The sequence below is a fragment of the Grus americana genome, chromosome 8 (assembly GCF_028858705.1).
Source record: "Grus americana isolate bGruAme1 chromosome 8, bGruAme1.mat, whole genome shotgun sequence".
Lineage (NCBI taxonomy): Eukaryota > Metazoa > Chordata > Aves > Gruiformes > Gruidae > Grus > Grus americana.
In genome coordinates, this window is record NC_072859.1 from 34,021,656 (window position 1) to 34,035,497 (window position 13,842).

Here is a 13,842-nt window from a genome sequence, read left to right on the forward strand (position 1 = left end):
GTAAGCTAGAAAAGGAACCCAGTCTGAACCTGCAAGTTCGCAGGTCAAAAAGCAGAGGAATACGTGAGGAGTGCCAAAATCAAACCGAGACCAAAGCCTTGGCTTTCCCCGAGTGCCATCAGCGGAGCTGGGGTGGCACGAGGGTCGGCGTCCCCGTCCCTACGGCCTGGCCGCCGGCGCGTGCCGGGGTGCCTCCGGCCCCCCCCAAACCGGGGGGCTTCTCCCCAGCTTGCAGGGGACGCGTGCCCAAAGCCGGCGCGGCAAACAAACCGCCCCGGCACCCGCAGGGCAGCACGTCCCTGCGGGGCTGCTCCGTATTTCTTTGAATTTCAGAACAACACTGGAAGCATTAAAATTCCAACCTTCCTCTTATAATTGTATATATTGTGTAATACCGATCCCGTCCTGTAAGGTTTGTAATATAATGCTTTTTATTTGCTTTCTGCACTCCACACCGCTTATTTGCAGCCCGGTTATTTTAACCTGTCCTTTCGCGTCCCTGCCCCCCGGGGACCTGTGCCTTGAACCCCTCTGTCACCTCCCCGTCAGTCATTACGCCGCTCCGCTTCCCCTGGGCGTCGTGCGGAGAGATTAAAGCTTCTGGGATGCTCCGATACGGTGGGGATGGGGGATACCCAAGGAAGATAACTGGAATTACCGATGACTGCTTGGAAGAAATGGCACCGATAGCTAGCTCGTAACCCCATTGCATCTGCAGTTATGCTGTGATAAAGATTTGGGGGCAATTAATCATGTTTATAGCGTCGGGTGGCGCTAGCCATCCTGGATACTCAGGGATGTGCCCCAGGAGTGCCTCCACCAGCACGCTGCCCCGGTCCCAGCTCCGCAAAACTTTGACACGCCGCATCCCCGCTGGGCCCGTCCAAAGGATTTAACCTTCTCCGAAAAGCAAAAAATCAGGGAAGAAGAAAATAAATAAATAAATAAATAAATAAATAAATAAGATCCCTTTGGTTTGCACTCGATGGATCAGACCTGCAGACTCCAGATCCCACTCCATGCCACATTTTAGAAGATGTGATATGTCTGCCTCCATCCTCATCCTTTCCTGAGCCTCTGTAATCCCAAATATATCCCGGCAGGGCCCGGAGCGGCACGCAGTTCCCAGGCAGCGGCGCCCCAGCCCATGGCCGTCGCCCCGTGACCCGGGACCGCCGCCGAATGACGAGCGGAAAGCCGGCGTGCGGGAGCGCAGCCAGGTTCCCTGCTGCTCTGCCGCAGGAGCCGGGAGAGGAGGATGCACGGATCTGAAAAGCAAGGTAAGGAAAGCCGAGCCATGAGCGGGGAGGCGAGGAAAGAAGAGCGAGACGGTGCGCGATCCAATATGGGATGTTGTTTACGGCAAATTTGTGCTGAGTAATCACTGGGAAGGCACGCTCGGATCCTGCAGCTTGGCATAAAGCAAAAATTCCTGCTTTAAAACCTTGTTATATAATAGGTCGGAGGGAAGGAATCGCACCGAAAACCGCTTCCCTTGGCAGCGTGGCACCTATTTCTGTCTGATGGCAAGTTAAGGTGCTGAAATTCGGCGATGCGTACCTGGGCATATAGCGTGTAACATCCTCGAGCTGCCTCCTGCTCTGGCTACCTCAGCAACTCCAGCCAGAACACGAGCATCTCTGCTTGCACCCCAAAATAGGTGTTTGTGTATTTTAGGACTGTAAAAGCTATTGGGGCATATTACCTTCAGTGGAGAAAAACCAAGTGATTTTCAGGCTTTAAATAACAGTTGTAGGTTATACCTGAACATAGCTGTACTTCCCACGGGAAGGGTAATTGGGTGTGCATGTGAGAATATAAACGCTGCTACGGAATACCCATATCCAGCCTTTTGCAGCGCATCCACTGCGAAGCTGACCTTCAAACCCCCCCGTTTTATTATGCTGAGACAAACACGGACCTGCATCCCCTTTAAAATCCCTACTCCAGGCCAGAAAAGAGAAAAAAAAAAATAAAAATATACAGCTAAATGCATACACCATTGCATTTGCTTCAGTCCTGCTGAGGCAGCCCCGGCCGGGTGCTCCGGGAGGGGACGGCAGGGACGGGCACCCACGGCACCGCTGCTTCAGGTAGGTGTTTATCCCCCCTTGGCATCACCTCGGGATCGCCGTGACTTTAAATCAGGAAATATTTCATGTCTTGCTGATGTATTTGTGGCTGTCATTACTATAGTCGTATTTTAGATACTGCCGAGGAGAGGAGGAGGAGAGGGAGGAGGAGGAGGGTGAGGAGTATTTTGGATGGGCCCCCACGTCTGCAAACTACAGACTTTATTCACCTTCGGCATTTGGACTAGGGCCTCCATCTTCTGCTAGCCCTTCAACCATGGATTTCTCTTAGTCATAGCTTTCCCTGAGAGGGGAAAAAAAAATTAAAAAAAAAATTAAATAAAATAAACCCAGCGTACCAAGTAATTCAGATGGCACAGGCAGCACGAAGGCAACCCAGGCTGCACTATATTTAGCCAGCCGTGACACAGCCGGCTTGTTTATGGTCCCAGAAACGCTCCCAGCTGATAGATGCAGCATTTCGGAGCGGCCGCAGCCTTTAAGGAGGAACCGCATTTTGTCCTTGAGCGCTGGCAGCACAAAGCGCCAACGTTTAATTGCTGACCCAACTAATCCGCCCCGCGGACGGCTTTGCCCTGCTGCGGATTAATCCCGGGGCCTCCCGCTGCACCCGCTGCGTTGCTTTCTGTGAGTCCTCAAAGCTGGATTTTATTTTGGGGGGGGCAGGATTTGCTAAAATCCGGCCCTCTTCGCTGCTGGAATATGGTGGCAGAGCCCGGGGGCCGCGTGGAAAAGGGAATCGCCGGACCGTAGTGGTGGAGAGTTTGGTACCCAGGTGTGCCGCCCAGGTTTTGGGATCAAAATTGGGCTGGCGGGCTCGGTGCCGACCCATGGGGTCGTGTTTTTACCACAGCCCCGGCTCTGCTGGGGTGGCTGAAATTGGCCTTGCGAAGGCAATCAGCATCACCAGCGCGCGAGGGATGTCGCGACGCGAGGGATGTCGCGAAGGACGTAACCCGAGCGTCTATAACGAACGGCCGGCCCCAGAGGGGTGGCTGCTCCTCTCCCGGGATGCTCCGGAGATGGGGAGATGTCTGAAACCGCTGCGGGGGCTGGTCTTCGCTGGGTGCGTGGCGTCCCGCGGCGCTCAGATTTGGAGAAGAAAGATCTCTGGCTGTAGGGAACATGGTCTGGAAATCCCAGCTGTGACCGTACCGGGCTGAGATACTGTAATTTCCATCCACCATAAAAATTAGATTATAGATGCTTTTTCAGGGGTGGATAAAGCAGCCGTGGGAACCTCTCAACATTAAATTGCTATAAATATTACTTTTTATTATTTATACTAAATTATAAATAATATTTTATGAACTCTTACGGTAGTTTACATGCCAATAGTGTATGAGGCCCCATTTGGATAGGCACTGGAAATGATATATAGACTTCTTTCTCCTGAATTAGTTCTTGTTTTCAGTTATCAGAAATAATAAGGACGGGAAATGGTATCATTTACATCCCTGAATCACGGCTGGGAGGCAGAGAGATGGAGAAAGTGGCCGTGCAGAACAAAATCACGCAGGGAGACTGAGGCAAGAGCCAGCATTTTCTCCAAATCCTCTGAAATGGGGGTTTTGCCACGCAGGAAACTTGTCAAGTTTATTCCCTTCCCCAGACCATGTTTTGAAGCAGGAAAAAAAAAAAAAAAAATGACCCAAACACTTGAATTCCTTTTCCAAGTAATAGTTTTCATGGGAAACTTTACAGAAGGAGCAATTTGCTTTCTAGCTAGCCGAGGTTTCTCTGCAGTACGCTGCCTGTGCATGGGTCTCTGCCCCGGTGCGGGGGCACTTGCCCAGACACCACGGGGTGGGATGCAGGCAGGTTCTCCAACTCTGCACGCATTTACTCCTGGCATTCATTTTCCACCCCGACAGATTTTTTTTTTTTTTTTTTTTTTTAAGGTATTTAAGCTGAAACCCATCCACACAAAACTCCCAGCCTGGGAGCCACACGGCGTAATTATTTTAAAGCCACGTGGTATAGACTAGCCCCGGCAATACTACTTTCCGAGTTAACGTACGCGATGATAAATTCTTTCCTGCCCTGAAAGATACGGAAAAGGAGGGCTGGATCGGGGTTGGGCCGTGAATTTCCCCCAGCTCCATCACCCGCCCCACGCTCAGGGCTGTTGGCAGCCTCGGGGAGAGCATCCCACGGCGCGGAGCAGCTCTCCCTGAACTCTTCCAGCAGCGCGGGAGGCATCGCCGAGAGAGGAAGATTGCTTTGAATCCTTTCTGCTGAGTCAAGCGCGTTTCGGCTGGATGTTCGCGGAGCTTTTCTATTGCCTGGAGTCTTGAAGGCATCCCAGCGATGCGTTCCCAGGCAAGCGCCCGAGCCGCGGGATCCACAGGAGGCTGATTCAGTTAGCGTCGTAGGGAACAGGGAGGTGGGGTTTACACCTTTCGTGGTGGAAATGGGTCACCTGGAGAAGGATTGGGGCGTTCACAGCCAGCTTTGCTCCCTGCCCTGCTTGAAGGGGCTGTAACGTCGCTGAGGACCAGACTTCTGGCTCCTGCGCCACGGAATTTACAGCCTGCATCCAAGGTCACGATGATCCGCTGCAAGCTACTCCCACGCCGCTGCGACTGGGTGTCTCTCCCCTTGAGTTACATCCAAGCTGTTCTTCCACAACCGCAGACCGCCGTGCGGATTGAAAACAGCAGCGTGGGAGAGAGCGTCCGCAGCCTTGTAGGCTCTGCTTGAGTATTTGGAAATGATGAGCGGTTATAAATCCGAACCCAAACCGCATCAGTCAGGTGTGATGCAGGACCTGTAAGCCGGTAGATGCTGTGAGCTGGGACAGACCTCATTTTTCATGTTTTATAAAGCAGCCAGAACAACCAGGCTCTAATAGTAACATTTTTCCTAATAGTATCATTTTTCCTATTAGTATTAGGTAAAAAATACGCTACCAAAATCTGTAAGAAGGTAGAACCACTTTAATGGGGATGTGTTGGGTTTCTGGCAGACCTTCCTGTGCTGGCAGACCCACCTGTATCTTCCTCCCCTTCGTCAGCTGGACCTCACTTACCTCTTCATCCAAGGAAAAAACCCCATCATTTTGAAGCTTGTAGTGAGGATACTCATCCCCTGGGCCAGAATCCCAAAGGAAACCCTCATCCTAAAACGAAGTAGCGATGGGAGTGGGCGAGGTGTGCAACAGCCATCGCCACGGGCTGGCAGCGCCGCCTGTAATTTCCCTTCTGTTTTCATGGAAAGACTCGCGGCGTCGAGGGGTCCTCGGTCAGAGCTACCCGAGAGCAACGGCCCGACTATTTTCGTTATATTCTTTGCTGCTGGCGTCTGACCCCGCGCATAGCGGCAGTAGCTGAAGTTACCCCGTGATGAATTGCTGGTATAGTTTTTCCTTGTTTTTTACCACCAGCCATTTTCCAATGCAAACGAGAAGAAATTCAAAATTACACTGTAGATTTTTGCTATGTGTTTAAAAAACTACGAAAATCTGGGCATCGTGTTGTTTTAAACACAGTGGAACAAAGCGCTAATGCACTCTGCATTATAATTGCATGCACTGAGTAATTCAGCTTTGCAACTCGTTGCAAGTTGCAAGCAGCCGGGTTTAATATCAAGCTGAGAATTTTTCTGAGGTACCAATTACGGGCCCACCTCTGTCTCGGTTAATGAATACAGAACTTCTCTCGTTGCTAATGGCAATGTTTGTGCGTTTCTGAACTCGTGCCTCTCGTTCTAGTGGGGATTACACATATTTGTATTTTGCAGGCTCACAAACGGAGGGCTATGCCCAGATTTTTCTTGGTATTTAGCCACTTACCTCACAGCGAAAGGGAAAGTAAACAGTAAAGAATTTCTGCCTCACATCCCATCTCCATCTCCCCTCCTGCAGCTCCAGGCCGTTCCCCTTGGCCTGTCACTCCCTGCCCTTGTCACCAGCCCCTCCCCAGCTTTCCGATTTTCTGATTTTCACCGAAACAATCTGATTTGGGCCTGAGGAATCGGACGGATGGCTGTACAGTCTCCAATCCGCCAACACTTTGCGGGCTGGGGACTTCCCGAGCGAACAGCGGTACGCTCCTGTTCAACGGCCCCTTACGGATGCGTTTTTCCCATACATTTCCCCACTCTCCCCGGGAAGCGTGTACATTTTTAGCATCTCCGGCGGGCTTTGGCAAGCAGCTCCACAGCTCGGCGTTGCCGAGGAGCCAGTCGAATCCTTGAATATTCTGAAACAAAGTCTCGGGCTGAACTGAGTGAGTTGTGTGCCATCCCTGACGGCACTTTAACAAGACTAAAAAGGCAAGGAATAAAAAATACGCAGACACAGCAATACGCTTAATGGCACGTGCTGTCACAGAGAGGAAAGGATGGGACAGAAGATAATAGCAGAGTCAAACACCAGTCACGTCCCAAGGCACTGGAAAACAAAATAGCGATAAGCGGCCGTGCGGGCTCACCGGCGTGCCCCCGTCGATGCAGCAGATGAGCAAAGCGGAGCGTATCAGCTACGTTTCACCACAGAAGAGGCTCAAGGCTTCCTGTGATGAGGGAAAGCAAAGGTTTAATTGACGAGCCCTGTGTCTAACACTTAAAAACAACTCTGAGACTTTCTCAGGACCACATTCGCTTTTCATTAGCGATGAAGACGACAGGAACGGCCAGTTTGGAAGGTCCTGAATATCAGGGGGGCTTAACAAAGGGTTAGATCATTCGAGTCCTTTCTCTCCACCTGGATCCCCCCCCAAACCAGCCCTGTTTGCCCGTGGCACACTGCATCCCACACCTGTACCGTAGGCTACGCCACCCCGCGTAACCACTGCTCACGGACAGGCTGCGACAGCTCCGTATGTCTCCACCAGACGCGGGCACGGCCATTCCCACACCCAGAAAAAGGAACCACACGGCTACCCTTGATTCCAGGCCAAATACCACTTATTTATCCTCAGCACAAGTCCAGACACCGCTTTGAAATCATATTTCTGGCTCCGTACCGAGAGCCCGTACCCATTTTGCTATCACGTGCCCCTTCCCAGAGCAGCGCACGGGAATCGATGCTCCTGGCCAGCCCACGGCACTGCCGGAGTAATGAATGAGGAGAGGAGAGGGCGAGAGGCGTGATCCTTGCTAGACAGGTCACATACGCCCCAAAGTCCTTTGTGCTTGACCCACATCTCACCTGAACGTGGAGATGTGAAGAGCTTATTCTACAGGAGTAGGAATTGCAACGGGATGGCTTCTGGGGTTTTATTTTGTCAGCTATCACCACCGCCGTGACAACGAGCTGTCAGGAAAGAAACCCTTACGCGTCCTCCCTGATTGCCTCCATACATTGAGAGCATGCATGAGTGGAGGCTGGTGCCTATGGATAACGCAGAAGAGCGATGGGAAGGCTCCTGCTAGAGGGAGGGTAGGACTCAACCTAAGTTCAAGGCAGTCCCAGACTGAGGATCTGGCTGGTTTTAGAGAAAATGATTGTGCAGAAGACACTGGTTTTTTCTAAGTTGGCCTCAGGGATGAGTTGTGAGGTAAATCCTTTGGCTGTAAATGTAAAAGTTTATTCGTTGCCTCTTGTAAAGGCTGACACTGGTTTGACAACTGCTGTTTTGATGGGGAGGCAGGAGGAGGTATTTTGCTTCTGGTTTTCCTAGGACAAGAAGTAAAGCAAAAAGTGTGCTACCACATAGTCTCCTGATGACCTTAGTTACCTGATGTGATTTCTGAATCAGTGTCTTTAAAAAAAAAAAAAGCCAACCAAAAACCACAACAAAAACCCTATCACCCTCTTCTGGGGTGGAATTGTTTTGGCTGTCACCACAGCTTTGCTTTTGTTCCTCACCACAGTAAGCCTTCACCAGGAGGGAGATGCAATACTCTTCTAAGGTGACACGAACCAGGTGAGTTGAATGCAGAGCAGCAGATGCAATCAAGAGGTAACACCTTCTTGAAGCTAATTCACATGGTGCTATATGGCTTTTATAAGATATTTGGTTTATGTTTGAACACACCAGGCCAAAAATAAAACAGAAGAATTAAGATTTTTTTTTATCTGTGGCAGTAATGATCCACAATGCAGCAGCATTATTTCTTACAGTTCATGCACGCTGCTCGCTGATGGTAACTGGGGTGGTCCTAGCCCAGCCAAGGAGCTTGCTGGTTGTAATCTGTTCAATCAGGTTTGCTTAACTGGGGTTAAAAAAGTGGCTCTTATTTAAAGTGTTGGCAGCTGTGGAGGCCTTGAGCATCCTGGAGGTGAAGATGTTGGTGTCAGTGCTCCCTGGAGAGGTGGGCAGTGGGACAGACCCTTCTCCTAAGAGTAGAGGGAATGGGTACTCACCAGGGTGAAATTGCTATGGGGTAGGTCCAGGAGGAAAGGCCCAAGAGAAAAATGTGGTGTTGCTCTTTCTTTCCTGCTGGAAGAGTGCTGTAGGCACTGGGGTCAAAGCTGGCTCCTGTGGACCACGGTCTTCCCTGCCTGGTGGGGCTGAGCTGCTGTGAGCAGGGTTGTGACCCCATGGCTCAGTGTGGTGGCTGGGAAGGGCTTTGGGCTTAGGTTTGGTCTGTGATTTTATCAGGATGTGAGACTTCTGGAGGTAAAAGTGGTGCTGGGATAGTCCCAGCTGTCAGTTCTACACCCAACTAGTTTTTAGGGTGGGAAAGATGCCCGTACTACACCAAATTTTTTGATGCCTAACTAGATTAAGTGTCAAAATCCCAAGCAACACCTAATGCGTAAGGCAATGACTGTGCTGTAGGTCTGCGTACTGAACAAACAAAAAAGGTGGTGGTGGTTATTTTTTCCGGCCCAAAATTGAAAGTTTATCAAATTGCTTCAGTTTATACAGGTGTTTAAGCCTCCTCCTGCTGGCAGGATGGCTCGTAGCACAGCTCAAGTCCCTGATAACGTGGGAGTGTGTGATGGGGTGGGTCGCTGGGTTGCTAAATAGGTCTCCAGAAGGTAACTGTGGCTGAATGCCATGGGTGCTCCTTGCAAGCTTTCCAGGAAGGCAAGAAGAGTTAAAGAGCTTGTGCTGGTTTGTTGGGTTTGGTTTTTTTGGTTTTTGAAAGCTCATTTTATAGAGTACTTGTTATAGGAATGTTGAAGGTAGACTGAATTCAGGAGTCTGTGAATTCAGGGTATTTGATTAGGATTTTAGTGCTTTGAGGAAGGAAAAAGCAAAAATGTTAATTCTCTAGAGTATGTTTTGATGGCCCAGTGTCCCACTGCAAGGAGTGAGGTGCAGGTAAGCACGAGGCAAGAGAAAAGAAATTATTGTAGCTTGGGCTGCAGAGAAGGAGCTGCTCTGTGCAGCAGTATGAGCAGTATGAAAATGGAAATATGAAATCTGCTTGAGAAATATGAAAACTGATTGAGCAAGTTTTGTTTTTTCTTATAAACACATGCAGCTTTTTCAGGCAGTGATAGCAGTCCATATCATATGGCACAGCTGGTACCTCCCATATACTTACCTATGTACGTACACCTGGGTTTGGACTTCTCGCAGGGAGAGTTCATTGTTCACGGTGGAGTAACTTTGGAAAAAATATTTAGTATATGGAGTTTTACAGGTGTTGCTCTAGATACTAAATTAATTTCCAAGCTGTATTCACAACCCTCCACATCTTGAATGCGTTCATGAAGAATTAAGAGTATAATATTTCACCTTAGCTGTCCATCTAGTTGGAGGAGAGGTGGAAAAAACGCAATTGTACCTCGGTATAGTTGGTGCTTGATTACAACTATGAAAAGAGACTTTACCCAGGAGAGGCTGCAACCCAGACAGAGAAAAACAGACAGAGAGTTAGAGGTTAGCAAATCAATTGACTTTTCCAAGGTCAGTAATGGGGAGAGAGTTTTTATCTCTCGAATCTTGAGCAACATACAATCCTCTTTAGCATGTCGTTAACATCTCCCACAGCCTTAATGGCACCTGCCAGCCTTACCATTCAACCAGCAGACAAACATCTATATCGTTGTGTAGTATCACTAGCCACCACTCAATAAATCTTCAAGGATGTTAAGGAATCTTTCTAAGTAGCTGTTTCCCTAGATCCTTCTTCTGTACTCTCGTTTTTGAAAGTCATGTGCAATTTAACACGTTACTTGATTTGGAGGTTCTGTATACAGCATTCTTCATACTGTAGACCTCCAAAAGAGAGAAAACATGTGGCCCTTCATTAGCCCAACTCATTGGGGGAGTGTTGAATATTACTTTATACATTCTCTTCAGCTGAACTTCCCATAGGGCTGGAAAATGCATGGATAAGTGCAGCTTCAACTGAATCCCACACAACGTACTTCCCTAATCCCATCCCTTTGCGTTTGTAGCAATGGTAATTACAGGCAAGGATGGGACTTTGAAGTCTGTTTCCTCCTCCCTCCTCTGCCCCAAGATCCCCTGGAGAGGCTGCACTGTCCCTACTCCCTGCCTGCGCTGATGCTTTGCAGAAGCCTCCTTGTACAGGCTGGAGCTTTGGGCTACGGTGGTGATTCCCCTTTGGGACTCCTTGGAGGGAAAGAAAGCTATGATCCTCCAAACTCTGGGACAAATGTGGGGAGAAATGAATTAATAATGGATTCAACAAAGAGAAGTAATTTTTTTCTTTTGAAGTATGACTGTACTCTGCCTGCTGCAGACACAACAGCAGCGTCAATGCTAGGTAGGAACTCTACAACTACTTGGAAGGAGGTTGTAGCCAGGTGGGTGTTGGTCTCTTGTCCCAAGTAACAAGCAATAGGATGAGAGACAACAGCCTCAAGTTGTGCCAGGGGAGGTTTAGATTGGATGTTAGGAAAAATTTCTTCACTGAAAAGGTTGTTGAGCACTGGAACAGGCTGCCCAGGGCAGTGGTTGGGTCACCATCCCTGGAGGGATTTAAAAGATGTGCAGATGTGGTGCTTAGGGACATGGTTTAGTGGTGGACTTGGCAGTGCTATGTCTACAGTTGGACTTGATGATCTTAAAGGTCTTTTCAAACCTAAACAATTCTGTGATTCTATGAAATGTTGAGCCAAAGACATGCTGTGAGGCTCCAGTGGGCAGCAGCTATGAGACAGTACCTGGGAAGTATAAATTCTGGACCTGCTCCAGTAGTCAGAGAAGGGCGAGCTATAATTCCTGCTGGAGTGAACCTCTCCTGTTGTTTGTACCCTTTTTCCATGAGAACATTTTCAGTAAGGGGCTTTCCTTTTGCTGCCTAATGCAGACAGACCCTTGCTCTCACTGGTGAGAGACGACTCCTGGAGTTAGGGTATGAAGTTTCGTCCAAGCTGAGCTACTGGAATTGATGGATGAAGGCAGCAGAAGCAGGCTAGAGACCACAGGTGACAGTTTAAGTCAGGGATAGGCTGTGTAGGGTCTTGTGTTGTGCCAGGTTTCCCAGCTCGTTCCCTCTAACAGGCTGCAGATGCCTCCAGCGTGAGCGTGCTTGAGGACTCATGGAAATGTTACACAGCCTTAATGTCCTCCTTCACCCGAGAGCCTGGTTTCTCATGTTTGGGCTGTTAGCTGAGCAAGCAAAATAAACGAACATCCACTTTGACCTCCCCCAAATTTCCCATTTTTTTTATCCCAGGAATTGTTGTATCCTAGGTTGAGTAGGAGAGACTAACAGATGTGATCCCTAGTAAAAACACCTGTGCTTTTATTTTTCCTTTACTAAGTTGCTGCATATGGGTGCCAAGAGGGAGGGGCACCCATTCCTCCTGGCGAGCATTGCAATCCGTATATTGCTCCGTACAGACAGATGTATCAAGAGCCTAGTAATGAGGGGGTATAAAACACACAGTTCTAACCTTGAGTTCAAGCTGTTACCGCTGCTAACTGCAAACCATTTACGTCAGGTTAGTTCATTTTAGTTTGCTGCTTATAAATCTGCTTGGATTTTTCTGAGAAAATTCTGGGTCACAGATGTACCTTGTCTGCACTGTAATATAAAATTGCAGGAGTTATATAAACAATAGCGCATGGCAAGGTATGGCTCTACCAGATGCCCACTGCCCTGCAGTGCTGAGCAGGAAAGTTTAAGCCAAGTGTCAGTAATATTTCAAGTTATGGTTATTGCTACCGAAGTGCTTATTGATGTTATTGCTTTAGAAGCAAACCCACACTATTTTTCTAAGCAGAGTACTTTGTGTCCTTTCTGTAAGAGATTGAAGGCATACTTGTGTCTGGATGCTATGGCTTCTTTTTGCCTTTGTTTTTCCTTAAAATAAAAATAAATCCATTTAGAAGAGTTTAATAATGATCATTTCCTTTGGAGCATCCCTCAGTTCCTCTGCTCCATGTAAAATGAAATTACAGTCTATTAGCCGTGGCTGCAAAATGTGTGGAGTGAGGTATGGCTTATTGGTTGCTCGAGGACACACTTTGTGTTGGTCTAAAGTCCTGTTTACATGTGAACAGCTGCAAATACATTGGTAAGACCTAGCAACAAAAATGGCTTAGCAATCAGTGGTAGTGCTGCTTCAGCTGGGCACCACGACTTTTAAGCCAGCAGTCATACAGGCAGGGGTCTGGGATGCTTCTGCATCCCACTGTGACACAGCGCTGCGGTGCGGGACCTCGCCAGTTACTTGCCCGCAGACAGACACGGCGTTACACTGAACCAGAGATGCTGTTGAGGTTTTGGAGGCTCGGTGCAGAACTGCTGTGCCATCTCTTCTCCTTTAGGCTGCAGGATGGGCTGTGTCAGCCCATCACTCAGTGACCTTGGCCCGTTCCCAAGGAATGCACCTTTCAGTGGTGTGATAGGAAGATTTTAATGTCGATTGCTATTTCGAGAACCTCTTCATGCCAGCTGTACAGCCTAAGCCTCTGAGCTGAAGGACCTCTTTTGGGAGAGGGATGCGTTTGCCGGAATACATGAATAACAGCCCGGGAGAAGGAAATGGTGTGGATCCAGCACTTTTTGCTAACTAATAGCTCTCAGAGCTGACGGTCGGGGGGAGCCTCCCCTGCCAAAGCCGCTCTGACCGCCACCGCTCCGCGGCCGCTGCGGCGTTTCCAGCACGGTGGCACCTAATTTATTTGAAGATGCTTCTACCGGCGGCCTGAAACCCCGCCAGCCCCGCCGTTTGGGCTGCGGCCTCCGCGATTGCTTCCGGGCCCCGGAGGGGCGGGAGGAGGCGGCACCGGGTACGGGGAAGGGAGGAGGAGGAAGGCGGGGGGGGGGGGGGGGGGGGGGAAGGAAGGCGGCCGCCCCGTCCCGCCCTTCCCCTCCCCTCGGGGCGGCCGGAGCACTTGTCTTCCCCTCCTGCCCGCGGCGTCAGAGGAGGTTCTCCGCCCGGTTCACCCATGAGCCTGCTCGGGAGCTACCGGAAAAAGCCGGGCAGTGATGGCTATGAATCTTTGCAGCTGGTGGACAGCAGCGCTGACGGCGGCGGGGCCAAGCCCGGGGCCAGCGCGGCGGCGGGGGCGGGCGGCCGGAGCCCGGCGCGGCAGCAGCAGCAGCCGCAGCAGCAGCAGCACCGCGCCGAGGGCGGCAGCACCATGGACAGCTCAGGTAGGGGCGGGCCCGCCGCCTCCACGGGGGTCCCCGCGACACGCGTGGGGTGTGTGTGGGGGGGTGGGGGGCTGTGCGGGGCGGGGGGCTGTCTGCCGTGGAGGGTCTGCTGCGCGATGGTGGAGTTGTGGTGGTGGTGGTTGTTGTTGCGTGGGGATGGGGAGCCTTTGTGGCCGGGGACAATAGCGGCCCTTTGTCCAAGCACGGGCGGTGGGGAGGGCGGTGGGATGAAGGAAATCCAGCCGAGGCTGGGGGGGCCGGGTGGGTAGCG

General features: G+C 50.3%; 1 protein-coding gene across 3 annotated transcripts in view; it reads left to right on the forward strand.

Moving 5' to 3' along the window:
* Positions 1 to 1,074: 1,074 nt before the first annotated feature.
* Positions 1,075 to 13,842, forward strand: part of DNAJC6 (DnaJ heat shock protein family (Hsp40) member C6) — a 50,806-nt gene continuing 38,038 nt past the window's right edge. The window contains exons 1-2 of one of the 3 annotated variants that reach the window (XM_054833443.1): positions 1,075 to 1,280; positions 13,424 to 13,571. In XM_054833443.1, the coding sequence (XP_054689418.1) occupies positions 13,559 to 13,571 (13 nt within the window). In that variant the 5' untranslated portion in view covers positions 1,075 to 1,280; positions 13,424 to 13,558. Of the gene's footprint in view, positions 1,281 to 13,348; positions 13,572 to 13,842 lie in introns of those variants that run through there. The other 2 variants (XM_054833442.1, XM_054833441.1) reach the window with 2 other exon arrangements.